Here is a 27,183-nt window from a genome sequence, read left to right on the forward strand (position 1 = left end):
CAAGCGGTACCTGTGCGGCGTGGGGTTAGGGGCCGGCTTCCCCTGGGTGCTGGGGCCTAGGTAAGAGGCGGGCCTGTGTCTGGGGAGTGCGCTTTTACCCGAAAGGTACGCGTTCCTTTGTGGGCCGTCTGTGAACCCCTGCTCAGAGCGGGAACTCATTTACTTACCTAATAATGTGTAACGTTTGTTGTGTGCCTGGCACAGCGCAAGCCTGGGGATACCTTAACTGAGATAAGGCACTGAACAAGGTAGACGCGGACTTGGCATGGACACACACTTGAAGCAAATCATAACTGCGGCCTTGATGGGGTCCGGAGGAGAAATTCAGGTTCTTGCTCTTGTATAAGTTAGATTCCCCTGGGACTTGTCACGTTCCCGTCGTGCTCCTGAAACCCAGGCTAGTTAAGGGGGGGGGGCACATATTTGCATGCCGAGCCTGTATTCTCCAGAGCTCTGGGTTTTGCTAAGGGAGTCTAGAATTAGGAGTGTAGTGGAGGCTATGTGTGTGGGGGGGGGGGGAGGTGCGTGGTGAGCACAGGTGTGTGTCATGGACCTGAAGGCATGAAAAAGAAAGCATGACGCTTGAGTGTCCTCCACTCATCCAGTCATTCAACAACAATTCAGAGTTTAATTTGTTCCAGGCCCTTCCTTTTGGCGAGTTTGTGGTGTTTTGTGATGGAGAACCCATAATGAGCAAGTTTAAGGTGGTGTCCGAACTCACTCCGGTTGGAAAGGACAGGAAGCAAACAATTACCCGGGTAGCAACATAGTTACAGTTTTGTGCTGACTGCTGAGAAAAACAACCTGCTCTTGGAGTTTGTAATTGAGTGGATAATGTTTGAGCTGAGAAGAGAAGACAACAAAGAAAGGGTGAAAGGAAACAAGGATGTAGGAGGGTGTTGTGGCAGAGCCAGGAAGGAGTGTGGACTGTTAGAGCCACTGAATGACTTTCCTGGAAGCTGGGGCCACCTAGGGACTGCCGTTTGTGTTGGTAATATTGGTTTATGTAATATTTGTTGGTAGAGTTCCCCAGGGGTGCAGTGGGTTAAGAATATGGCCTTGTCACTGCTGTGACACGGGTTCAGTCCCTGGCCCGGGAACTCCCACATGCTGCTGGCTCGGCGAAAAAAGAGAAAAAAAAAAATTGTGGGTTAACATTTTTGGCTACGTTGCTTACTTTAAAACAGGGCAAGTTCGGTATAAAATAGTTCAGACTCAACAGTGCAGAGAAATAGTGTAATGCAGGCCTGCCTTTCCTTGACCCTCTGTTGGATAGTTGTCATAACTTGAGCTCTTCTCTGCCTCATTTTGCAAGGCCCACGTGTCCTGAGACTGCTTCATGCTGTGGGGAAAGTAGGGTTTGGCACTGTGGGGAATCTGGTTCCCAGGCCTGAGTGCCCATCAGCATAGCCTGTGGGACTTGGAAAAGAAATGCAGATGCTCAGGGCCTACTCTGGATCCTGAAGATGCTGAATCAGAATCTTCTGAAATAGGTTCTGGGGCCATAAAACCTGGACCTGTTTGCCCCCTGAATGCATTTCATCCAAGCTTTATTTGCACCGGGCTTTCTCTTAGGCGAACAAACCAGGCAAAGAGATGGTGAGAGTCCTCAAGTGAATGACTTTAAGACATTTTCCAGGACCAGTGACGTTGAAGTTCTGTGGTTCTTCTGCATCTTCAGGGGAACATATTAAACCGTTAAGTCTTGTCACAGAGTCATCTTGTTGACTAGGGAATCCTTGCAGAATGGTAGGCCCATTATTCTCTTTCTGCCTCTGTTTCCTCATCTGTAAAATGGCTCTAAGAGGAGTTCTGTGGTGGCCCAGCTGTTAAGGATCTGGAGTTGTCACAGCTGTAGCTCAGGTTTGATCCCCAACCTGGGAATTTCTGCATGCCACAGATATGGACAAAAATAAAATAACATGAAATAAAATAAAACAAAATAAACTGGGGGTAATAATGGTAAAGTGCCCTTTGCATGTGAGAATCGAATGAGATAATCCATGCAAAGGTTAGCACAGGATCTGGCACTAAGTGAAGCCTTCGATAAATGCGTATTGCTAGTTTTTTAAAATAATTAATCAATGGGTTATTTTTGGTCACCCTGTGGCCCATGGAGTTCCTAAGCCTAGGATGAGATCAGATGGTTGTGACCACAGCTTTGGCAACGCCAGTTCCTTTAACACACTGTGTGGGGTTGGGGATTAAACCTGCCTCCTGGAACTGTGGGGGTGTCCCTGACCCCATTGCGCCACAGCGGGAACTCCTCTTATTGGTGGTTTTGATTTCCCTGCAGCCTGAATATTATTTGTTTGAAGTTACTGATGTAGCTGAGATTCAGGTGGTTCCTGCCCCCTGAGTTACAGCTGTCTAAGGTCCCTACAAATCATGTTTCAAAAGCCAGTTAGCTCCTGAGTTAGGTCTGTAATTTCTGCTTGAATTTGCTGCATCCTTTGGTAAGGAGCCTTTCTGTGCAAGATAAATACCGTTATCTTGTCTCAGAGGGTAGTTGTGAGATTAAATGTGGAGCCCTTTCCACAGTGCTTGGCACATAGTAGGTGTTCAGAATGAGTCCTTGTTATCATCCCCACCCCCTTTGTCCTCCTCCTCATCATCTCCATCATCCCTCCTACAATCCAGTAGTTAGAACTCTTCTGATTGGATGTACTGCTTTTGTGTGTAATAATACTGGCAGGTGGATGATAATTTTTTAATTAAAGTATAGTTGATTTATGATGTGCCCACTTCTACCATCCAGTCCAGTGACCCCAGTCCTACATATGTTGCCTTTCTCGTACTATCTTCCATCATGGTCTGTGCAAAGAGCCTGGACAGAGTTCCCTGTGTTACACAGCAGGACCGCATTGCTGATCTACTTTAAGTATACGAGTGTGCATCTACTAACTCCAAACTCCCAGTCCATCCCACTCCCTCCCGCCTTCCCTTGGCAACCACAAAGCGTCTGTTTTATAGATGGGTTCATTTGTGCCGTATTGTAGATTCTACACAGAAGTAATATCTGTGGTATTTGTCTTTCTCTTTCTGATTTCACTTGGTATGGTAATTCCTGGTTGCATCCATGTTGCTGCAGATGGCATTATTTTGTTCTTTTCTATGGCTCCGTAGTATTCTATTGTGTATATGTACCATGCCTTTTTGATGCATTCATCTGTCAGTGGACCTCTGGGTGGTTTCCCTGTGTTGGCGCGTGGGACTGGGGCTGCAGTGAGCATAGGGGTGCATGGATCTTTTTGAATGCAGGTTTTGTGAGTAGAATTGCTGGAGCATATGGTAGTTCTGCATTTAGTTTTCTGAGGACCCGCCCTACTGCTCACACCAGTTTACATTCCCACCAACAGGGTAGGAGGCTTTTCTCCACACTTTCCCCAGCATTCATTATTTGAAGACTTATTCATAATGGCCATTCTTTTTTAAAAAATTTTTCTTATCATAGTTGATTTACAATGTTCGGTCAACTTCTGCTGTACAGCAAAATGACCCAGTCAATGACGGCCGTTCTGACTGGTATGAGGTGGAAGATGATTTGTTTTTCTAAATCAGGAGTGAGACCGAGTATTTTTTGTCTGGTCACATGCTTTTTTTTTTTTTTTGGAGGCGGAGCACACTCATGGCATGCTCCAGTGCCTGGTCCAGGGCTCTAACAGGAGCCACAGCAGTGACCGTGCTGAATCCTTAACCTGCTGTGGCACCAGGGAACTCCACCGTCTGAAAACTTCTGATTAGAAAGTTGCTCCATTGTGAATTGATTCAAGGCTCCACAAGCTTGCTTCGCAGGTTAAAAACAGATTTGTTGCAGGGATGTCAGAATTGTTTTAGGCTGTGCTTCCTGGAGCACCGTGTGAGCAGCTGCGCTCCAGGAGGAAAGCAAAGGAAGGGATACTAGCAAGAGGCGTGTGTGTCTGAGTGTGCCCCTTTTCATCAGGAGAGCAGGAGCTTTCTGGGGAGATCTGCTCTGAAGACTTCTGTGAACTAACTGCTCTTTAGCCAGAGTTAGGACACACGGCCCCACTCCTGAGTGCAGCACAGCGTGGGGAGGTAGGACTTTCTCCTAGTGCACATGGATGCCTCAGACAAAATCAGGGCCCTACTAGGAAGAAGGACTGTGGCCTGGAAAGGGACCTGGGAGGATTTGCTACAGCCCTCATCTCCCCCCCGCCTAGAATGCCTCAGGTTTTTTTGTTTTTTGGGTTTTTTTAGGTCATACCTGTGACATGTGGAAGTTCCCAGGCTGGGGGTAAAAATCAGCTGCAGCACCTGAGGCCTACGCCACCCCCATAGCGATATTGGATCCAAGCCACATCTGCCTCCTATGCCAAGGCTTGTGGCAATGCCAGATCCTTAACTCACTGAACAATGTCAGGGATCAAACAGGCATCCTTACAGAGACAAGGTCAAGCTCTCTTTCCTTTTTTTTCTTTTTAGGTCTTTTGAGGGTCACACCTATGGCATATGGAAGTTCCCAGGCTAGGGGTGGAATGGGAGCTGTAGCTGCCAGCCTGTGCCACAGCCAAAGCCAACCCAGATCTGAGCCAAGTCTGTGACCTACACTGCAGCTCATGGCAAGGCCGCATCCTTAATCTGCTGAGCCAGGCCAGGGATTGAACCCCTGTCCGCATGGGTCCTAGTCAGGTTTGTTACCACAGTGCCACAACAGGAACTCCCCGACCTCAAGTTCTTAACCCACTGAGCCACAATGGGAACTCTTGCTCAGGTATTCTTAAGACAGCAGAGCGAGAGGGAGAGGTGGCAGGTGTGAGGGAGAGAGGGGGAGATAATTTATACAGAATATGAAAGTTCAGTTTGATGAGTGTTGACAGTTGAATGTATTTGTGTATCACTGCCCAAAATAGGATATAAAATATTTCAAAACCCAGACAGTTCCCTTTTACCTCTAGTTAGTCTCCTTACCCTTACTTAGCAAATATTTTCTGACTCTGGCTACCCTGATTAGATTTGCCCATTCTTGAGTATAAGATAAATGGAATCATGCAGCATGCATTCTTTTTGTGTCTCTTTCACTCAACTTGTTCTTGGGGATTCATTCATGTTTCACACATTGTCAAAGATGAAACACCCGTTGTCACAGGTAAACAAAGCTGGATACTCATTAAAGTGCTAAGGTTAGATTTTAGTCTGTAATAACGATTGCAATGCAGAAAAGAATCCAGCATGAACTCAACTCAACTCCAGTTTGTACAGAGGGTGTTTTAAAGGAGAATGAGAGAGGAAGGAGGTGGAAGCAGGGATTCATTGGAGTCAGAGAAAAAGCATGGAACGTGGGGAAGAGGGGGTTGGTCCACGTGAAACCATCTGGCTTTGCTAACTGGGGGACAGGGTGTTACCTGGAGCAAAGAGTAAGTTCTTTTGACACCCTGGAGTTTTCTCAAGGAAGCAAGCAAGCCCTCTAAGGGGAACTGGAGTCATCCTGGTGATGTGGCCTTGAGCTGTTTGCAACTGCATTCGTGTTTGCTCAGGCCTTTATATTCTTTTTTTTTTTTTTTTTTGGTCTTTTTGCTTTTTCTGGGGCCAATCCCGTGGCATATGGAGATTCCCAGTCTAGGGGTCTAATTGGAGCTGTAGCCACTGGCCTATGCCAGAGCCACAGTAATGCGGAATCCGAGCTGCATCTGCAGCCTACACCACAGCTCATGGCAATGCCAGATCCTTAACCCACTGAGCAAGGCCAGGAATTGAACCTGCAACCTCATGGTTTCTAGTCGGATTCGTTAACCACTGTGCCACAATGGGAACTCCAGGCCTTTATATTCTAAGCCCAGGTGGAGGTCTAGTCGAGGAGCAGCTCAGAGGAGGCAGGTGACAGGTTGGTCAAGGAGAGAATCATGGTCAGTGTCAAATCATGTGCGCCTTTTTGTGTTATTGTGTGATTATAACACGATTTGTTCTGTTCACCTGGTGGTACAGATTTGAGTTGGATCTGTGTTTGACCATCTTGAACAGGCTGCAGGGAACATTGTTGTAGCAGTCTGAAATGTCTCTTGGATAGCTATCTAGGAGTGGAATTGCTTAGTCATAGGGTGGATATGTATTTAACTGCCAGATGAATTTCCAAAGTGGTTTATCAGTTTGCACTTCTCACTCGCCATGTATCCAAACTGCAGTGGCTCCATATCCTTGTTAAACATTCATTGTTGTTAGTGGATGTGAACTAGCATCTCATTTTCATCTTAAATGATACTCCCCTGGTGACAAATGTGTACTTCTCAGGTGCTTATTGGTCGTTTCTGCATCTTCTTTTGTGAATGGTCTGTTGGAGTCCTTTGTCCATTGTTGCTGCTGGTGATCACGTTGGTTTCACCTTATTAGAGGTCATGATACATTCTGGATAGGACTCCTTTGTCAGACACCTGTGTTGTGAATAGCTGTGCATGCACAGAAAAATGAGAACTTAAAATATCATTTACAATATAGCATTACAAAAGACTAGCTGTTTAAGTCCCAGTCAAAACTTTAGCCATCTTTTCTTTTTCTGTAAGAAATTAGCAAATTGAATCTAAATGTGTGTGGAAATGCAAAGAATCTGGACTAGCCAAATAAAATATCTTCAAAAGAAGAGGGAATTAGGGGAATTTACACTGCTTCTACTAACTGTAAAGCTACAGTTAAGCTACTGGGATTTTAGGATATGAATGAGTCCCAGCTCCTTGTTTGAAAAGCACTATTTCAGACCAGGGAGCAGGTGTGCTCTGTTCTCCTTGGACAGTCTGGGCTTGTAGTGAATTGTGTCCCTTAGCGAGTCCTTTGTGTGTTGCTGTGTTGAGTTGCTGCCTTGAGCAGCTTCACATGCATGCTTCCTCCTGGATGTGTATGGATGTGCAAGCATGGATGCGAGAGGCTGGGGTGGGGAGGGGTTGACGTGTTTGTAACAAATTCAGCACCTCTTGCAGTCAAGGCAGCGGGAAGCCTTGTTGCTGGATGTGAAGAAAAGGAAGGACGTGATATGTGCATCGAGGAGCTGACAACCTAATGGGTGACATCCAGCATATCCCCCCCTCCTGCCCCACATCTTCAGTTTGGACTTACTTAGCAAGCAATGTGGAAGTGGTTGTGTTATTAGGATATCACTTAGGATGCTTTAAGCTGCAAGTAGCAGAAGCCTGACTCAATTTGGCTTAAGTTGTAAAGACCTGTATCATCTCACTGGTACCTCACTCATATTCCTAGGGACGTAGAGAAGGCTCCAGGCCATGGGGCATGACGGAGCCTTAGGGATCCAGGTTCCTTCTATGACTTGTCATTTGTCCTCAGGCTGGTTCCACTCATGGTGGCAGGAGACTTTCAGGGGTCAGCTGGGCTTCAGCTCCCCAAGTTGGAACACTCTCGCTTTAAATCCTGGTAGTGCAGGTGAGGATAGAGTTTTGGCTTCCTTAGCATTTCCCAAGTTGTAGCTGTTTTGTGTATGTGTTCCTGGTTTCCCTCCCTTGACCTGCTTAAGGGACAGGAAATGATAGGTGTATACGAATCCAGAGAAATTCCTTGGTAGTTATTAGTGATGTGGGCCCACTATTTTGGGATCTCCTTTCCCCTGGACCCAACTCTCTTGGTGGATGAAATGGATCTGCTCAGCTCTGGCCAGTGAGTTTGCTGACTGAATACATGGTTGCAGGTCTTCTGAATGGTGTAGGACATGGGGTTACTTGATGTTTCGGGTCCTGGGAATGGAATGTGTGATCTGAGGGAAGAGTGAGCATGGTGGGCACTGTGATGGGCAGCGTCTATGAATAGAAAAGTGGATGGAGAAGCCTGTTTATGCTGGTGCTGGGGCACTAGATGGGGCTGGCCTTTGAGGTCAATACATTATTTCTTATGGCTCCTTTACTTGGGTCCTGGGAACTTGGCCGTGGAACCTGGCCTGACTTACTCTCCTCACCTCTTTCCTTTTCCATTGCTTCCAGATGTGCAGTGAGCAGTGGCTACTGGCAGGACTCTTGCATCCAGCATTTGGTGAGACTGTAAAGAGAGGAAGGCCCCCGAAATTAACAGAGGCAAGTGACCCTCTCCCTCCCCAGCATCTGCTCATCAACTGAGAGGTCTGAGGTTTTAGGGATTAGAGATTCCTTCTTGGTTTTTATTTTGTTGTTGTTTTTTAATTGACTGCACCCTCAGCATGTGGAAGGTCCTAGGCTAGGCATCAAACCTTTACCACAGCAGTGACAGATCCTTGTGACAGGATAATGCCAGATCCTTAAACTGCTGAGCCACCAGGGAGCTCCTAGGGATTCATTCTAAAAAAGAGAGTGCTTTTGTGTACACTTTCCAACTTCCTCACCAGCACAGTGTCTTAGGAAATTTTATTTTTTGGCCATACCTGGGCCCATCTGTCTTATGAAACGTAATCTTTATTCATCTGATATATGATACATGTGCACTCTTTTTATTTTCTATTCCTCTTGGGGTGAGGTTGAAAATGATTTTTATATGCTTAGAAGCCATTGATCTGTCTTTTACTCTGAACTGTCCACATTAGGGATTATTGCTGTTGTTGTTGCCCTGTTAAAATGTCTTAGGTTCTGCAAGTAATTTCTTTCTTTTTCCTTTTCTAGGGCCATACCTGCCATATGGGAGTTCCTGGCTAGGGGTCAAATCAGAGCTGTAGCTGCCAGCCTATACCACAGCCACAGCTATGCCAGATCCGAGCCTTGTTTGCAGTATACCCTGCAGCTCTCAGCAGTGCCAGATCCTTAACCCACTGAGTGTGGCCAAGAATCCAATCTGCATCCTCATGGATCCTAGTCAGTTTCTTAACCTGCTGAGCCACAACAGGAACTCCTCAGCAAGTAATTTTCATCAATGAAATGGAAGGATTTGAGACAGGAGTGTGGCTTCATTTCAGCCATATTGGGAAACTGACCCAGGACTGTAGTTCCTGGGTGTGCAGGGCAGCTTGGCCCTCATGATGGGTCCTGTAGGTTGGTGCTGTATGAAATGCAGAGAAACTTCTAAATGGTGACTCCTGAGAAGAAGGACATGGCATTTACTTTGAGCTGAGGGTGAAGCCAGGCATCAGTTAGGTTGGGCAAGGTCTGGCTATGAGGCCTACAGCCTCCCCCCGCTGGTCTGGAGGCAGATTCCCTCATGAATGGTCCAGAGGCAGGGACCCTCCATGGCCAGTGGCTCAGTGCCCCCTTCCTTCTTCCTCTCCTGGGTTTGCATCTGGAGATTGGGCACCTGCAGCCCAGCAGGAGAGGGCTTCCCAAACGTCTCCCCTGAGGACATATTCTTGTCCCCAGAGGGAATCCACTGTGGATGAGGTTCTGTAAAATACAGTGAGAGATGCTTTGCAGAGTTCCCATTGTGGCTCAGTGGATTAAGGACCTGATGTAGACTCTAGGAGGATGTGGGTTCAGTCCCTGGCCTCACTCAGTGGGTTATGGATTGGGTATTGCCCACAGCTGGAGTGTAGGTCACACATGTGTCTGGGTTGCAGTGTGGCGGTGGCTGTGGCATAGGTTGGCAGCTTCATCTCTGATCTGATCCCTAGCCTGGGAACTTCCAGATGCCACACATTCAGCTACAGAAAGAAAAAAGAAGAAGAAGAAAAAAAAGACTTGCTAGCAAAATGTCATGAAAAGACATGCAGAATAGAAGCCTAACTTATTAATAGCTTCACCAACATAAAATTTCTCTGTCAAACTGCAATACAAGTTTCCAAATGCTGCTCTCAAGTTTTATTCTTGAAGTGGTGACAGTTGAGCAGCAGGCCTTCCGAACAGACAGACTCCATCTTCCTGTCCCCCTTTGGTGTTTCCCAGCTCCTCTGTCACAGCTCCCCCAGAGCTGAACAAGGCCAGTCATTAGGCTGCCACTGGCTTGTGTCCCCCCTCCCGCCTGTGATGCCACATTATCCACACAGAGGCTCTAAGCCAGACAGGGTGGGAGCGAGGGGACCGCGATAAGAAGTGTGGCTTTCTGTGCTCTGACATCCATCTGCCCAATTTCCTGACCCCAAAACATTATTTTCCTTGTGCTATCACAATTTTGATTTTTTTAATTTTAAAATTATAGAGTTTGTTGTACATCAACTATACCCCAAGAACCTTTTTAAATGTGTGAGATGCACCCAAACACACACCTAAAGAAAACTTCCCACATTAAATACAACAGAGAAAAGGCTGGAAAATTCAGGATTTGATTATTCCTTCCAAGACTTTGGGAAAAAATGGTAATGTAAAGGGCAGAAAATAAAACAAATGATAAAATTAAAATTTAATGAGTTTTTCAAAGTACAAGAGAATATCAGCAAAACCAAGAGTTCTTTTCTGAAAAGGTTAATAAAATTGATAAACATCTAGCAAGATGAATATAGAATAAAGAGAAAGCACACATAACCCATATTAGGAATATAGAAGGGGTTATGACTACAGATTCTTGAGACATAGAAAATTATAAGTAAATTTAACACGAGATGAAATGACAATGTTCCAAGAAAACTTAGGGAATCTGATCTTGCACTACCTCTTTCCAGAAAATAAAAACAGTGAAAATCTTCCAAAAAGGTTTAATTTGACCCATTTGAAATTTATATCAAACCAACAAGGACCTTATGGGAAAGGAAAATCAAAAGTCTCTTTCATGATCAAAAAAAAAAGGGGGTCAGGGAGATGCTTAACAAACTTTATCCAAGATACATCAAATGTAATACACAAACAATGTTTAATTCAAGAATAAATCAGTTTTGTATCATTTGGAAATCAAAGTTAACAGAACAAAGGAAAAAAATAATAGGGTTATTCCAAAATATGCAAAAATGCCATTAGGAGTTCCTTGGTGGCTCAGTGGGTTAAAAGTCTGACATTGTCACCATTGTTGCTCAAGTCACTGCTATGGTGTGGGTTCAATCCCTGGCCATGAAACTTCTGCATGCCACAGGCACGGTCAAAAAAAAATTTATTTTTTTAAACGCCGTTGGACAAAATTTACCACAATTAAAAGGAAAAACGTCTCAGAAACCTGAAGCAAATATAATAACTAGTGGTGAAATACTCAAAACTCACCCCCTTGAGATCAAGAACAAGTATACTGATTATCACATTTTATTCAACATTTTAGGGAGGCTTTAGCCAGGGCAATAAAGCAAGAAAAAGATAAAAACAAAGGCATAGGGATTGAAAAATAAGCATCACAAACTGCCATCTTTCACAGACTGCATCATTGCATATTTATGCTGTCCAAGAGAAAACTATTGCTAGTGTATTAGAATAAATTAGTCAATTTAGCAAGATCACTAGGTACAAACTCAGGAAAAAATCAAGTGTAATTCTAGATGCCAAGAACAATGGCATCCAGAACATCAAATGCTGAAATATTTATTTTTTTTTGTCTTTTTGCTATTTCTTTGGGCCGTTCCTGCGGCACATGGAGGTTCCCAGGCTAGGGGTCCAGTCGGAGCTGCAGCCACTGGCCTACTCCAGAGCCATAGCAACTGGGATCCAAGCCGCGTCTGCAACCTACACCACAGCTCACGGCAACGCCAGATCCTTAACCCACTGAGCAAGGGCAGGGACCGAACCCGCAACCTCATGGTTCCTAGTCAGATTCGTTAACCACTGCACTATGATGGGAACTCCCAAATTCTGAAATATAAGTTCAATGAAAGATGTGCAAGATCTGTACGCAGAAAACTGAAAAATTGTTAATATTAATGAAGGCATGAACAGTTGGACTGGTATAATACTTTTATGGATTAGGAGATTCAAAACTTTTAATCCTCTCACACTGAGTAACAGATTTGGCAAAATCCCAATTAAAAACCCATCATTTCTAATGATTTTTAAATTTCTTCTTCTGCATGCTGTCACATGGGTGTTTTGTTTTGTTTTTTTGTTTGTTTTGGCCACACATGCGGAATGTGGACGATCTGGTCAGGGATCAAACCTGCACAATTTTTATTTTTATCAGAGTACTGAGTCCCTTTCACTAGAGCCAGAAAAAGCACATTTCCAAGAGGACCTTTTAGATCAGATGTTTTGACAGAGACATTCATTTTTCCTAAGTAACGATATAGGCCATCTTATTTTTCTTAAGCTGGTTAATTCCACCCTTCAGGAGCTCGTATTTGTTTTGGTTCCAGCAGTTTTTTTGTTCTTTTTTTAGTAAAAAAGGAAGGAGATTTGAACATCATTTCTCCTGGAAAGTCTCCAGATAAATGTTGACCCTGAAGGAGGATAGCGTGTGTCTTGCTCTCCTAGCACAGTGGGCTCTGCAGGGATTACTTCTGGTGTCACCGAGTGATCGTTTGCTTCTCTGTCTGTCTCTAGGATATTTTGCTCGTGTCCATGGCGTAAGTCAGCTTATCAAGACGTTTCTATGGAAGACAGGATGCAACTGTCAAATTCTAAACCTTGGGGCTGGGGTGGATACCACCTTCTGGAGCTTAAAGGTACATGAAAATGTCCCCTCTTCTCTCTCCAGGGGATTAAACTTCATTTTGTGAAATTACCTGGTTAGGAAACTTGAAAAATATGTATATATATTGAAATGTATATACAAAAAGGATGCAGTGTCACCCTGTCTCCACCCTATTTGAGGTTCCCCTTCCCCAACACCACCCATCAACCTGGTACTGGATCCCACCAGGGCCCTAGTGGAGACATGTGGGTTGCTTCTCACCTTTTTCTCTTAAGCCCTGTTAAACAGGGTTATAATACAAATCTTTGGGTACATTTCCCTCGGTGTCTGGGGCACTACGTCAAAAGAAAAAGTTCTGTGCCAGTGGAAGGAACTGCTGAGACAAGGAATGTGTGTTTGTCCTTTGGACAGTAATGTAAGGTTTTTGGTCATCATAACAGTCTTCCCTAATATTTGGCCCCTTGCAGGGCTGGGTAATGATTTCACGATGCAGAGCCCCTCTGGAGTCATTTGGCAATTTGTTTCCTCCACTGCACCATTAGGGTTGAAGGGAAGGTGTAATGACACTCCCAGGAAAGCAACCCTGGGGCCAGTTAGTGGCAGAACCAGGATAAGGTTCTGGTGTTTGATTCCTGGGCTGGAATTGTATCACCAAACCTTTTCCCTGTAGATATGTCACTAATTGCATTTTCTTTCTTTCTCTTTCCTTCTTCCTTCCTTTGTGTGTGTGTGTGTGTGTGTGTGGTGTACAGATTTTTCTTGGTTCTGTCAGGTCAGTCACTTAACAGTAACAGCCATGTGCATTTCCCCAGATTTCTTGCAGACTTAGACCAAGAGAAGCTGTAGAGTGGAGAGGCATGTAGGCATAACCTAACCTGCAGTATCTATTTTGTCCCTCATGAGATCACTGGATAAGAAGGTCTTTGGTCATCAGAGCTCCCAACCTTTTCCTTCCTTGAGAATCCGTAGCCTCAATGTGGCCCTAGTGTTTACAGTTTGCCTCTGCATTCTTCCTTCTGGAGACAATAACTAGCACGTAGGAAGTGCTTTTACACAGATGACCTCATGAATTAACAGGAGAGCTGTTGTGCAGAGGGGGGGCAGCGGCCAGGCGTTTACACATATGCGGGAAGTGGGGCTTTGAAGCTTTGTGTCTTCCCCCAAATTAGACAGCCCGCGGTACTGGGACATGAAGCAAATGCTGCCCTCTGCCCATCAAACTGCGGATTCCCTCCTCTTTCCTCTGCCCTCAGCCCTGGTGTTGTTAGGGGTGGGGTGGGATGGGGTTGTCTTGTGTGTGTGTCAGTTGTGTCTCTATGTCGTACCCCTGGTGCTGTGGAAGCATCTGGAACAGAATGCAGTGTAAGTGTGTGTGCACTGCTGGTGTTAAGAGGGGCTGCTGGAGAAATCCTGCCTATGGTCTGACACCCTTTGGAGGTGTTCATGTGGTTTGCTTTCTTACACCCATCTTGGAGGTGGGTTAATAACTAAGTGTGAGACCTTAATTTCCGAGCAAGGTACATTGGGACAAAGGTGACCCTTCCAAGAAAAAGGTTGTCTGTCAGAGAAAAGAAGGGGAATGGCTTAGGGTCTCAAAGTCCTTTGTGGAAGTTTTTTCCTTTGTTTGATGATTATATGAATCTGAGTTGGTTTTTTGCGTTTTTTGTTTTGGTTTGGTTTTTTTTAGGACCCTATCCACAGCCTATGGAAATTCCCAGGCTAGGGGTCAAATTGGAGCTACAGATGCTGGTCTATACCACAGCCACAGCAACGCCAATCCAAGCCACTTCTGTGACCTACACCACAGCTCATGGCAACTCCAGATCCTTAACCCACTGAGGGAGACTAGGAATTGAACCTGTGTCCTCATGATTCCTAGTTGGGTTTGGTAGCCACTGAGCCACCAAGGGAACTCCTGAGTTTTATTTTATTTTATTTTTTTAATTTAAAATTTCTCCCTTTCTCTCTCTCTCTCTGCGTGTGTGTGTTTGTGTGTGTCTTTTTAAAATATTATGCTGGCTTGCTCTTTGAGAGGAGAGGCTGTACAGGACAAATCCAGCCCGCCATGTATTTTTGTAAATCAAGTTTCATTGGAATGTGGCCACTCCCATTTATGTACACCTTATCTGTGGCTGCTTTAGCACTCGGACTGCAGGCTGAGTAGCTTCCACAGAGACCCCCCTAGCCTACACAGCTGAAATGCTTCCTTTCTGGTTCTTTCTAGAACATTTGCTAAGCCCTGTCTTAGAGCTTTATATCTCTGTAAAAGGGCAGGGAAAGTCTGTCCGTTGGTCCAGTTGCCTCACACTTCTTCCCCTGGGGTGGCCCCCCAGCCGCGCCTGGAGAGGCTTAGCCGAGAGTCACAGGCTTTCAGGGACCATGGCCTTGAGAACTCCCTCCATCAGATCCCAGGGGCCCAAGACTGACAGTCCAAGACCCCATCTCCAGGCAGCAGCAAGAATGGGGCAAAGAATAAAGGGTGAGTGAAACCCTTTAAGGGGCCTCAGTTCTCGTGTCCCTTGAAGAACATTTCTGTGCAGCCATTTGTGCAGCCAAAGGATCCAGAGCCCAGGGGACACAGTCTCTGTTTGGGGGCCTTTGAAGCGGGTGACCACCTTGGGTCTTTGTCTCAGGGCCACCCTTCCTGGTGGCTGTTCCTGGCCGCCCCCTGGTGGCTGTGCTTGGCCTTGGCTGCCTTCCTGGCCTCAGGTGCCCTGCCAGCTCCTCAGAGGGGAGAGTCAGAGGAGCCGGAGAGAATCACTGAATCGAATGTTGAGGCATCCCTTGCCACAGCCTTTTTGCCCCTTTCTCAAGGCTGACAAAGAGGACGTGTGCTTCTGAGCAGCTCCCGGGGTGCCTTTTGGAGGCTTCCTTCTCCAGGGAATCCCTCCTCAGAGGTCTGATGAGGAGCAAGTGTGCGTGTGCCCGGGCAGGCCCCTCAAACCGTCAGACGTCCTGTGTGGGATGTAGGACGCTGTGCTGTCCTTCTCGGGGTCCTCGGGGTCTCCTGGAGTTTTAGAGTCTTAGTCTTAGAGGGGTGGGGGCTGCTGTAGGCTGAAAGGGGTGGTGTTTCAGTCTCCACGGCTGGTGAGGGAGCTGAGGAGGAGAGGATGCCTTCAAGAATAGGCAGTGGGGCTGAGCAATTTGTTGAAAATTGATTTATGTGTGTGGTGTAACCTTTTTACTGAACTATAATTGATTTACAGTGTTGTGTTTTGGGTTTATAGGACAGAGATTCAGTTATTTATGTATATGTGTCTCTCTCTCTATATATATATATATGTACTTTTTGGTTTTTGCCTTTAGCTTTTTACAAAATATTCAGTATACATCCTTGTGCTATACAGGAGGTCCCTGTTGGTTATCTGTTTTATAGGTAGTGGAGGGTATCTGTTAATCCCAAACTCCTAATTTGTCCCTCGCCATCCCCTTTCCCCCTTGGTAACCATAGGTGTTTCTTCTCTGTCTGTGGGTCTATTCCTGTTTTATGTTTAAGTCCATTTGTATCTTTTGTGTTTTTAGCTTTCACATAGAAGTGATATCCTAAGATTAGATGTATTGTGTTAGTTTCAGGTGTATTACACAGGGATCTGACATTTGCATACACTCAGGGCTGAGTGACTGATTGGACAGGGAGGAGATGGGAGAGTTCGGTCATGACCAGCAGGGGACTAGATGTGGGTGTGGCCAACGACCAAGCTAGGAAAAGCAGTAGGGGAAGCAGTGCCATGTGTGTGTGTATGTGTTACTGGGTGTGTGTTAGTGTCACACTTTTGTAAACTGAGGTCACAGGGGAAAATTACTGTGCGTCCCTAGCCAGGACCTGCATCTGTGTACCCGTGTCTGGAAATGGTAGAGGCACACACATGATGCCCTCATCTGCGTGTCCCTCCCCTATTTCCTCATTAATCCTCACAACCCCATGAGGTGTTATCAGTTTCTCTCCTTTTCCAATGAGGAAACTCTGGCCCAGGGAGTTCGTGACTTTCCCAAGGCCTCCCAGCAAACAAGCGGTGGACCTTGGATTTGAACCCTGTCTCCCCAGACCCAGCGAGCCTGCTCTTTCCTGCCCCTCTGTTTTCCACCATCCTGGAAAGAAATCCATGCATCACAAAATATTACTTACCTCATTCCATGGGATGCTTTCGGATATGTACCGTTTCTCTGTTATCCCCAACTGCTGGTCATAATCCCCCACATTGATGTCTTGACTCTCTCTAATAGGTCTCAAGCTGCCTTCTGGGAAATCCTGTAATGTCCTGCTTCCAAACCAGCTTTTAGCCCCTCCCTTCATCCCTCCCCATTGCCACTCACCTGATTGAGGCTTGTTATCATTTCTTTTTTTTTGTTTTCCTCATCATTTCTTAGCTGGACAACTCCAATAACCTCGTTTCCCCCTCCATCCCTTCTTTATACTGACACCAAAGTACTTTGGAAAGTACATTTATATTTCTTCTTTTTCTTTTTAGGGCCGAACCTGTGGCATAGGAAGTTCCGAGGCTAGGGCTTGAATCTGAGTTATAGCTGCCAGCCTGGACCACAGCCACAGCAATGCAGGATCCAAGCAACCTCCACGGCAACTCACAGCAACAACAGATGCTTAACCCACTGAGTGAGGCCAGGGATCAAACCCGCATCCTCACGGATTCTAGTCAGATTCATTACCACTGAGCCAAAACATGAACTCTTGAAAAGTACATTTCTAACCATATTGTTCCCCTGATTGAAAATCCTTAAGTCCCGCCATTGCTCTTCGAGGCCTAGTACTTGGTTCATGAAGATGACGGCTGATGGTTTGAGTAATAAATAACTGTGTAAGATTTCTATGTGTGTTTTCTCAGGATGAGGATCTTCTATCAGGTACATCTTGGAAAGTCGATGTTTCAGGGATTGTCATGAGGAAGCTGCACAGCATCAAGTAAGTGTGGCTTTGGCCAGAAGCCAGAGCCCAGTGGTGTCAGAACCAGCTCCTGGCAGACGGCAGGGCTGACTGCAGGAGACCTCACTGTAGGCACTGCCTTCCTTTCCTGGCCTCCTCCCTCTCTTCCTGGCCCTGGACCCTCATTGCAGTGTGTCCTGCAGTCTTCAAAATGAAATAGACCCTCTCCTGCGACCTTTCTGTCCAAGAATGTGATTTCTCTAACATTGAAACAAATGACCTATCGTCGTTTAGTGATCTGAATTTTTATGTGTATTTGGCTTATGTCTTCACCCCCAGGATACAGAAAAGTGCCTGGCTCAGACTAGATGTGTTGTAAATATTTTTGAATGAACCCATGGGGGGCTGAGCTGAATCAGTGATCATATCTGAGATATTGGGGGGGTTTGCGTTCTGAGTCTAGTCTTCATGGAGTTTGTCAAGCTCTAAGTGATGAGGTTGCTGCTCTTTGCCAAGAGCTTTCCTTTGCCAAGTCCCATGGTACGTGCCTCATTTGCATTGTCTCATTCAGTCCTCGGAGGCCACTCCTGGATGAAGTGGTGTCATTAGCCCCTTTTGACAGATGAGAAACCTTAGGTTCAAAGAAGTGCAGTGAATTTGCCTCCGGTCACCTGGCTAGAAAGAGGATGGAGCAGGGATTTAAACCCTGACCTCCAGACCAAGGTTAAGGTTTCCCAATGGTTTTAACCTACAGTCCCTCCCTCCTTTTTATATTAGTCATGTCAGTCAAGTCCTAATCCTTGTATTTCACAAAAATTTTTATTTGTTTATTTTTCCGCTGTACAGCATGGGGGACAAGATACACTTACATGAATACGTTTTTTTCCCCCACCCTTTGTTCTGTTACAATATGAGTATCTAGACATAGTTCTCAATGCTACTCAGCAGGATCTCCTTGTAAATCCATTCCAAGTTGTATCTGATAACCCCAAGCTCCCGATCCCTCCCACTCCCTCCCTCTCCCATCCCGGCAGCCACAAGTCTATTCTCCAGGTCCATGATTTTCTTTTCTGTGGAAATGTTCATTTGTGCTGGATATTAGATTCCAGTTACAAGTGAAATCATATAGTATTTGTCTTTGTCTTTCTGACTTATTTCACTCGGTATGAGAGTCTCTAGTTCCACCCATGTTGCTATAAATGGTATTATGTTGTTCTTTTTTATGGCTGAGTAGTATTCAATTGTGTACATATACCACATCTTCCTAATCCAATCATCTGTCGATGGACATTTGGGTTGTTTCCATGTCTTGGCTATTGTGAATAGTGCTGCAATGAACATGTGGGTGCATGTGTCTCTTTGAAGTAGAGTTTTGTCTGGATGTATCCCCGAGAGTGGGATTGAAGGGTCATATGGAAGTTCTATGTATAGATTTCTAAGGTATCTCCAAACTGTTCTCCAGGGTGGCTGTACCAGTTTCCATTCCCACCAACAGTGCAGGAGGGTTCCCTTTTCTCCACAGCCCCTCCAGCACTTGTTATGTGTGGACTTATTAATGATGGCCATTCTGACTGGTGTGAGGTGGTATTTCATGGTAGTTTTGATTTGCATTTCTTTTATAATCAGAGATGTTGAGCATTTTTGCATGTGCTTGTTGGCCATCTGTATATCTTCCTTGGAGAAATGTCTATTCAGGTCTTTTGCCCATTTTTTCCATTGGGTGATTGGCTTTTTTGCCGTTGAGTTGTATAAGTTGCTTGTATATTCTAGAGATTAAGCCCTTGTCCGTTGCATCATTTGAAACTATTTTCTCTCATTCTGAAAGTTGTCTTTTTGTTTCTTTTGGGTTTCCTTTGCTGTGCAAAAGCTTTTTAGTTTGATTAGGTCTCACTGGTTTATTTCTGCTCTTATTTCTGTTGCTTTGGGAGACTGACCTGAGAAAATATTCATGAGGTTGATGTCAGAGAATGTTTTGCCTATGTTCTCTTCTAGGAGTTTGATGGTGTCCTGTCTTCTATTTAAGTCTTTCAGCCGTTTTTTTTTTTTTTTTTTTGTCTTTTGTCTTTTTTGTTGTTGTTGTTGTTGTTGCTATTTCTTGGGCCGCTCCTGTGGCATATGGAGGTTCCCAGGCTAGGGGTCCAATCGGAGCTGTAGCCACCAGCCTACGTCAGAGCCACAGCAACGCGGGATCCGAGCCGCTTCTGCAACCTACACCACAGCTCATGGCAACGCCGAATTGTTAACCCACTGAGCAAGGCCAGGGACCGAATCCGCAACCTCATGGTTCGTAGTCGGATTCGTTAACCACTGCGCCACGACGGGAACTCCCTTTCAGCCGTTTTGAGTTTATTTTTGTGCATGGTGTGAGGATGTGTTCTAGTTTCCTTGCTTTGCGTGCAGCTGTCCAGGTTTCCCAGCAATGCTTGCTGAATAGACTTTCTTTTTCCCATTTTATGTTCTTGGCTCCCTTGTCAAAGATTAATTGACCGTAGGTGTCAGGGTTTATTTCCGGGTTCTCTCTTCTGTTCCATTGGTCTGTCTGTCTGTTTTGATACCAGTACCACACTGTTTTGATGACTGTGGCTTTGTGATGTTGCTTGAAGTCTGGGAGAGTTATGCCCCCTGCTTGATTTTTGTTTCTCAGGATTGCTTTGGCAATTCTGGGTCTTTTGTGGTTCCATATAAATTTTTGGATTGTTTGTTCTAGTTCTGTGAAAAATGTCCTGGGTCATTTGATAGGGATTGCATTGAATCTGTAGATTGCTTTGGGAAGTATGGCCATTTTTACAATATTGATTTTTCCAATCCATGAACGTGGAATATCTTTCCATTTCTTTACATCTTTAATTTCTTTGATTAAAGTTTTATGCTTCTTGGCATATAAGTCCTTTACCTCCTTGGTCAGGTGTATTCCAAGGTATTTGATATTTTTGAGTTGCAATTTTAAAAGGTATCGTATTTTTGTATTCCTTTTCTAATATTTCATTTCTGGTATACAGAAATGAAACTGACTTCTGAATGTTAATCTTATATCCTGCTACTTTGCTGAATTTATGAATCAGTTCAAGTAGTTTTGGGGTTGAGTCCTTAGGGTTTTCTATGTTTAGTATCATGTCATCTGCATACAGTGACAGTTTTCTCTCTTCTCTTCGTCTTTGTATCCTTTTATTTCTTTTGTTTGTCTAATCACTGTGGCTAGGACTTCCAAAACTATGTTGAAGAGCAGTGGTGGGAGTGGGCATCCCTGTCTTGTTCCAGATTTGAGTGAGAAGACTTTCAGTTTTTCTCCATCGAGTATTATATTTGCTGTGGGTTTGTCATAAATGGCTTTGATCATGTTCAGGAATGTTCCCTCTGTACCCACTTTGGCAAGAGTCTTGATCATGAATGGATGTTGGACTTTGTCAAATGCTTTTTCTGCATCTGTTGAGATGATCATATGGTTTTTGACTTTTCTTTTGTTAATGTGGAGTATGACGTTTATTGATTTGCGTATGTTGAATCATCCTTGTGAACCTGGGATGAACCCCACCTGGTCATTGTGTATGATTCTTTTGATATGTTGTTGGATTCGGTTGGCTAAGATTTTGTTGAGGATTTTTGCATCTATTTTCATCAAAGATATTGGCTTCTAGTTTACTTTTTTGGTGGTATCTTTGTCTGGTTTTGGAATTAGGGTGATGGTGGCATCATAGAATGTCTTTGGGAGTATTCCTTCTTCTTCAACCTTTTGAAAAAGGTTAAGGAGGATGGGCACCAGATCCTCTTTGTATCTTTGGTAGAATTCACCTGTGTAGCCATCTGGTCCTGGGGTTTTATTTGTAGGGAGTGTTTTTTATGATGTATTCAATTTCATTTCTGTTCAGTTGGTCTGTTTCTTCTTGATTTACTTTTGGAAGGCTATAAGATTCTAGAAAGTTGTCCATTTTTTTCAGATTGTCAAATTTGTTGGCATATAGTTGTTCAAAGTATTCTCTTATTTTTTGTGTGTTTCTGCAGTATCCATTGTGATTTCTCCTTTTTCATTTCCAATTTTATTTGGATTCTTTCTCTCCTTTTCTTAGTCTAGCCAGGGGGTTGTCAATTTTGTTTACCTTTTCAAAGAACCAGCTCTTGGTTTTATTAATTTTCTCTATTGTTTTTTGAGTCTCTATTTTATTGATTTCCTCTTTGATCTTTATAATTTCCTTCCTTCGGCTGACTTTAGGTCTTTTTTGTTCTTCTTTTTCTAATTCGTTTAGGTGGAGGGTTAAGTTGTCAATTTGAGATCTTTCTTCTTTTTTGAGGAAGGCCTGTATTGCTATGAAGTTCCCTCTGAGCACTGCTTTTGCAGTGTCCCATAGATTTTGAGAGGTCGTGTCTTCATTATGATTTGTCTCCAGGTATTTTAAAATTTCCTTCTTGAGTCTCTCATCCACCCATTGGTTTTTTAGTAGCATGTTGTTTAGTCCCCATGTAGTAGGTTTTTTCTCATTTCTTTTCCTGTGGTTGATTTCTAGTTTCATGCCATTGTGGTTGGAGGAGATACTTGAAATAACTTCTGTGCTTCTAAATTTGTTGAGGTTAGCTTTGTGTCCCAATATGTGGTTGACTCTTGAGACTGTTCCATGTGCACTTGAGAAGAATGTGTATTCTGATTTTTTTGGATGTAGTGTCCCGAAGATGTCAATTAAGTCTATCTTTTCTATTGTTTCCTTTAAGATTTCTGTTGCTTTACTGGTTTTCTGTCTAGAGGATCTGTCCATTGATGTGAGCAGGGTATTAAAGTATCCTACTATGATTGTATTCCCATCAGTTTCTCCCTTTATGTCTGTTAATATTTGTTGTATGTATTGGAAACTCTCTAAATGCTTCTCCTGAGTAGAAGAGAGAAACCAGTTATAGTTTATTCAGATAATGGAATACTATACAGCAATGAGGTTTTACAAACTTGGTATGAAACCAGATTGATAAATCTCAAAAATACAGTGTTGGGTGAAAGAAGCCAAATACAAAGAAAGCATATTCTTCACAAAGCCATTACCTAAAGTTCCAAGACAGGCAAAACAAATTTGTGTTAATTGAATCCAGGATTGTTGTCTTCCTTGGGAGATATTAACTAGTAGGAGACTTAATTTAGGGTCTTTTGAGGTGTATTGATGTTAATTTTTGCATCTGTGTTCTGATGATGCAAGGGTGGGTTTATTCTATGAAATTTAAACATGTCCTCACATCTTTTGGATTGTGCACTTTTGGGATTGAATGAGTCTCAACAAATTGATACTGGTTATCTCATTGCTGGGTTTGCAGAGTTCTTTTCTTCTTGTACTTCATTTATTGCTTGAATCTTACTATCAGCATACGTTGTCTTTTCACAAAATATATATTATCCATCTCACAATTTATGACATTGTTTTTCTTCAAGTTTATCTATAAAATCAAGATGTTGGCTGTTTGCTTGAAGACCCTTCCACATGTATTCAATTAATCAAAATTAGGAGTTCTAGTGTACACCCCTAGTGGATAGATTGCGATTAGTTGGTTAATGTATCAGCAATGATATATAGTGTATGTTTACAGACCTTTTGTCTTTTGATTTCAGTTAATGAACACAAATGAGAAACACAATCATGGGAGTATATATGGAAAAATTAAAAATGATGCTTTTGTATAATGACACTTTTTATGAATTGAGGATATAATCTAACTGATCATATATACTTGCTTCTGATGTATGGACAAAAGTATTTTTCAGTGACATTGTCTTTACAATAAGGAATATCAAATAAGCATTACTTCACTTCATACAATAAGTGCTTGAAATATAGTTGTGGAAAAGTAAGCAGTGGATGGTATGGATATATCTATAATTTTAACAACATTCTACAGAAACAACAGTGTGGGCAGGAAAAACTGCAAAAAAAAATTTTAGAAGATTCATGTTGAAACTAGAATAATATTTAAACAGTTTTAAATAAACAAGGAAGTCAACAAACTGTTTAGAGAGTCAAATAATAAATAGTTTTGGCTTTGTGGATCAGTCTATGTGACAACTAATAACTGCAATATTTGTAGCACAAAATCAGCCACAGATGATATACAGAGACATGTAAACAAATGTGAAAGTTTGTGTCACAATAAACTTTAACAAAAGAACAGGAGACAGACAAGATTTGGTCCACAGGCCCCCATTTTCAAATTCCTAAAATAGATTACTATGGGACTTAGATTCTGAGCTTTTTTGATTCTGATATGAAAGTCATTTATAAATTTTAAATTCATCACGCAATTCTTTTGAATCTATGAACCTATTTAAGTATTTTTATTTCAATAAAAATTTCCTAATTTTGAGTGTTTTCCCCCCATGTTTGACGGATAACTCAAGATTCTGTGGCTTAATTAACATGGAATTTTTTTCTTCCAGCTAATCAGGAAAACAAAGAAAATCAGTTTTGTGCCATTTTGTATATGCCATTGATATTTACTAAATGGATAATTAAACTACATAGACAAATATTTTGGCAAAAATTTATGATGAATTTAAAAATGAATAATTTGGTATGTTTTACCGTACATGAAATATCTCTTGTCATTTTTTTTCCATTTATTTTCCTCCCACTTTCCTTTTCCTTACCTTTTATACTTTGTCTCTCTTTTCATCTAACTTCTCCTCCTGAGAAGTTTGCACTTCACTGAATGTGATCTTTAAAAGAGCTTATCACAGAACGAACTAGGCAGCAAATTATCCTGGTCTTCATGAAACAAATTCAGATTCTTCTATCAAATCAGCCAAACACATACATAAGGAGGAGTGGTGAAGATGAGTGTACAGTCTGAAAGAATTTATGCCAACACTAAGAGACTAAAAGAAGCCAAGGCATAAAGTTTCTTTTCCTTCTTACTTCTAATCACATACAATCCATGATACATCACCATGATCCTCAAAATCCATTAATAGTTCTCAATATGTTTCTATTGGAAAAGGGCCATGTTCCTAACTGAAGAATATTAATCAAATTTCAGCGAAAGTCATACAGAAAGTTCTGCTTAAGAAGTGGTATTAAATATAAAAATGCATTGTTATTGTAGACAAAGATATTAGTAAAATATTTATGCAAACCATTGAGAAAACCACAGAAATAATCTTTAAACCAAACCAAAGTAAATTATTTTTAATAGGATCACCTAAACATCAATAAACTCCTATAACAAAACCATGAAAATGTGATAAGCTATGAGGAATTTCCTTCCAAAAATATGATTTAGTGATATTCAAGATTTGATGAAAGGACAGTAATCGTAAATATATGTTTCTATTGTAAGGTTTATTAACCTTGAGAAAGAAGGGTTTTATTTATTTAATATGTAACCATTTAATATTTTTTAGTCCTTGGAAAGTTTCATGATAGAAAGTGAAAATGGGGCCTGTGATGACTGCTACAGGATTTACTAGGAGTCTGGAGAAAGCAAGAGAAAACCCTTGTGGACCAAGTGCTCCTTGTTTTCTCTCAACACAGTCCTTCAGGACAGATGTTAAAACTCAGCCCTGAGGACAAGTGGCCCATGCCTTTTTGCTGAAAGAGTAGAGGGAAAGGTTAAAAGTCATATGCCAAGTACGTCAGTAGTGAAGACATTGAGGATTGTGGGAATCACAGGGCAGAGTGAAGTATAACCAACCATGAGAGACAGAAACGAGGCCCTGCCACAACTGATGAGAGCAAGATCCAGGCAAAGCAGGCTGCTCACCCCTGATGCCCACCGAGAAGTGGAGAAGTGCCGCCAAGATGCCAAATGTTGGTGGCAAGACATACATCAACAGAGCTATGACTTTTAATATATCTATGGATACCTTTCTCAAAAAGGCATTAGATCACAGGCCAAACAAACAACACCCTTAAAGAATGAAAATCATGGAGAAAAGACTTGTGGCTGCCTGATGGGAGGGGGAGGGAGTGGAGGGATCGGGATCTTGGGCTTCTCAGACACAACTTAGAATAGATTTACAAGGAGATCCTGCTGAGTAGCATTGAGAACTTTGTCTAGATACTCATGTTGCAACAGAAGAAAGGGTGGGGGAAAAATGTAATTGTAATGTATGCATGTAAGGATAACTTGATCCCCTTGCTGTACAGTGGGAAAATAAAATAAAAACTACCTGTAAAAAAAAAATAAAAATATAATAAAAAATTTTAAAAAATTTTAAAAAAAGAATGTCTCTGCATTCATGGTTATAACCTATTTCCAGATAGGTAGAGGGTTTTTACACTCACACATACACATCCCCCCCCCAGCAAAAGAACTTACTGTGACCTCACATTAAGGAGGTAGTCATCTCAGTCAGTACTAAAATCATCACATATACAGCTTTAACAGTAGTTTTAGTCAATCAATGAGAGGAAAATATGAAGGGTTTACTGCAGTCCAAAAATTGCTTATAATTTTTTTTATCTGTACATTTTGTGTATATTTTGTATTTCTTCTTTGAAAATATAATGTCCATATCAGCTTGGGTAACAAGATGACAGTACAGTTCATTGTCAAGAAGTCTGCAAATCTGGGAGTTCCCTTTGTGGCTCAGTGGTTAACAAATCCAACTAGGAACCACGAGGTTGCAGGTTTGATCCCTGGCCTCAGTGGGTTAAGCATCTGGCCTTGCCATGAGGTATGATGTAGGTTGCAGACTCGGCTCAGATCCCACATTGCTGTGGCTGTGGCATAGGCTGGAGGCTACAGCTTATTGGACCCCTAGCCTGGGAACCTCCCTATGTCTTGGGTGCAGCCCAGCAAAAGACACACACACACACACGCACACAAAGTCTGCAAATCGGTTATATCTGAGCAAATGCAATTTCCTTGGCATCAGCCATACAAATTAAGTATTTTTTCTTCAAAGAAGAAAGAGTCAGAATGAACACACAATTATAGGTTTATTTTCCTTGGGATTAAATCTCAGATATTGGGGAAAAATCCTCTTCCCACCAAGCCCTAGAGCAATCTCTTTTTCTTCTTGGGACAAATAAGTGTTTCTTTTCTGCCATTGCAGAAGAGATGTAACCAGGAAGAACAAACCTGACTCTCTGTTGAATCTATTCCTTTAGCCCTAACCTGTGTGCTCACTTGTCTGTGTTTAGTCATGCTGGCCCTGCACCTCTTGTAAAAGTATGTTGCTGAAAATGAGAAATACACAGGATAGCCCATTCTCAAGGCTCTGATCTGTGAAGGTATGTAACACTTTTCCATTCACAGAGAGAGAAAAAGTTGCAGAGAATAGCCTTTGTCTTTTTGGGTGTTCACAGAACCATTGTGACCAGACCTACATGGACAGCTGCAAGAACAAAGGATTCTGGCACCAAGAAGTTGGCCACAACCAGCCACACCTTCACCCCTTTTAGTAGAAAGTCTTTGGGACCCTTTTCCACTGGCTTCTTGGTCTGCTAGCTTTCTGAGTAAAGCTGCTATTTCTTTAGCCAACATTTGTGTATCACCTCTCACTTTATTGTCCTGTTGTGTGATGAGCCATTTGAGCCTGGACTTGGTAATAAAATCTGCCCTTTTATGCATTCCCACAAGTCCTGTCTCTCTTCTCTGCATTCCAGCCTTTGTCGCCACAATTGAGTCCATAACACGGAGATAAGTTTGCTTCATAATGCAAATGATTTTATTAAAATTTCTTTTATACTCTTTATATGTGTTCCATTCAGTGTCACATGAAATGATTCACTCTTATAGAAAATAGTACTCTAGAGATAGCAATTATAATCACCAAAAGTTAACAAAAAGGAACTTATTTCTAGATACTGCAAATGGATCGGGAGAAAATAGGCATCCTAAAAATTTTTCTGCCTTTAAGGAACCTAGTATCACTAAAGAAAAAAACCCCTCATATCTGCAGCATGCGGTGAAATGCAGTAGGAAGCATTATCAAGTAATAAATATCT

General features: G+C 42.8%; 1 protein-coding gene across 1 annotated transcript; it reads left to right on the forward strand.

Annotated features, from left to right (window-relative positions):
* The first annotated feature begins 11,688 nt into the window (after nucleotides 1–11,688).
* Nucleotides 11,689–26,805, forward strand: LOC125128399 (leucine carboxyl methyltransferase 1-like). The gene is made up of 4 exons (XM_047782755.1): nucleotides 11,689–11,704; nucleotides 12,297–12,418; nucleotides 17,229–17,305; nucleotides 26,542–26,805. Exons 1-4 carry the CDS (start codon nucleotides 11,689–11,691, stop codon nucleotides 26,681–26,683), a joined length of 357 nt encoding a protein of 118 aa, XP_047638711.1. The 3' UTR covers nucleotides 26,684–26,805.
* Nucleotides 26,806–27,183: the final 378 nt, after the last annotated feature.

Source organism: Phacochoerus africanus, chromosome 5 (genome assembly GCF_016906955.1).
Source record: "Phacochoerus africanus isolate WHEZ1 chromosome 5, ROS_Pafr_v1, whole genome shotgun sequence".
Classification (NCBI taxonomy): domain Eukaryota; kingdom Metazoa; phylum Chordata; class Mammalia; order Artiodactyla; family Suidae; genus Phacochoerus; species Phacochoerus africanus.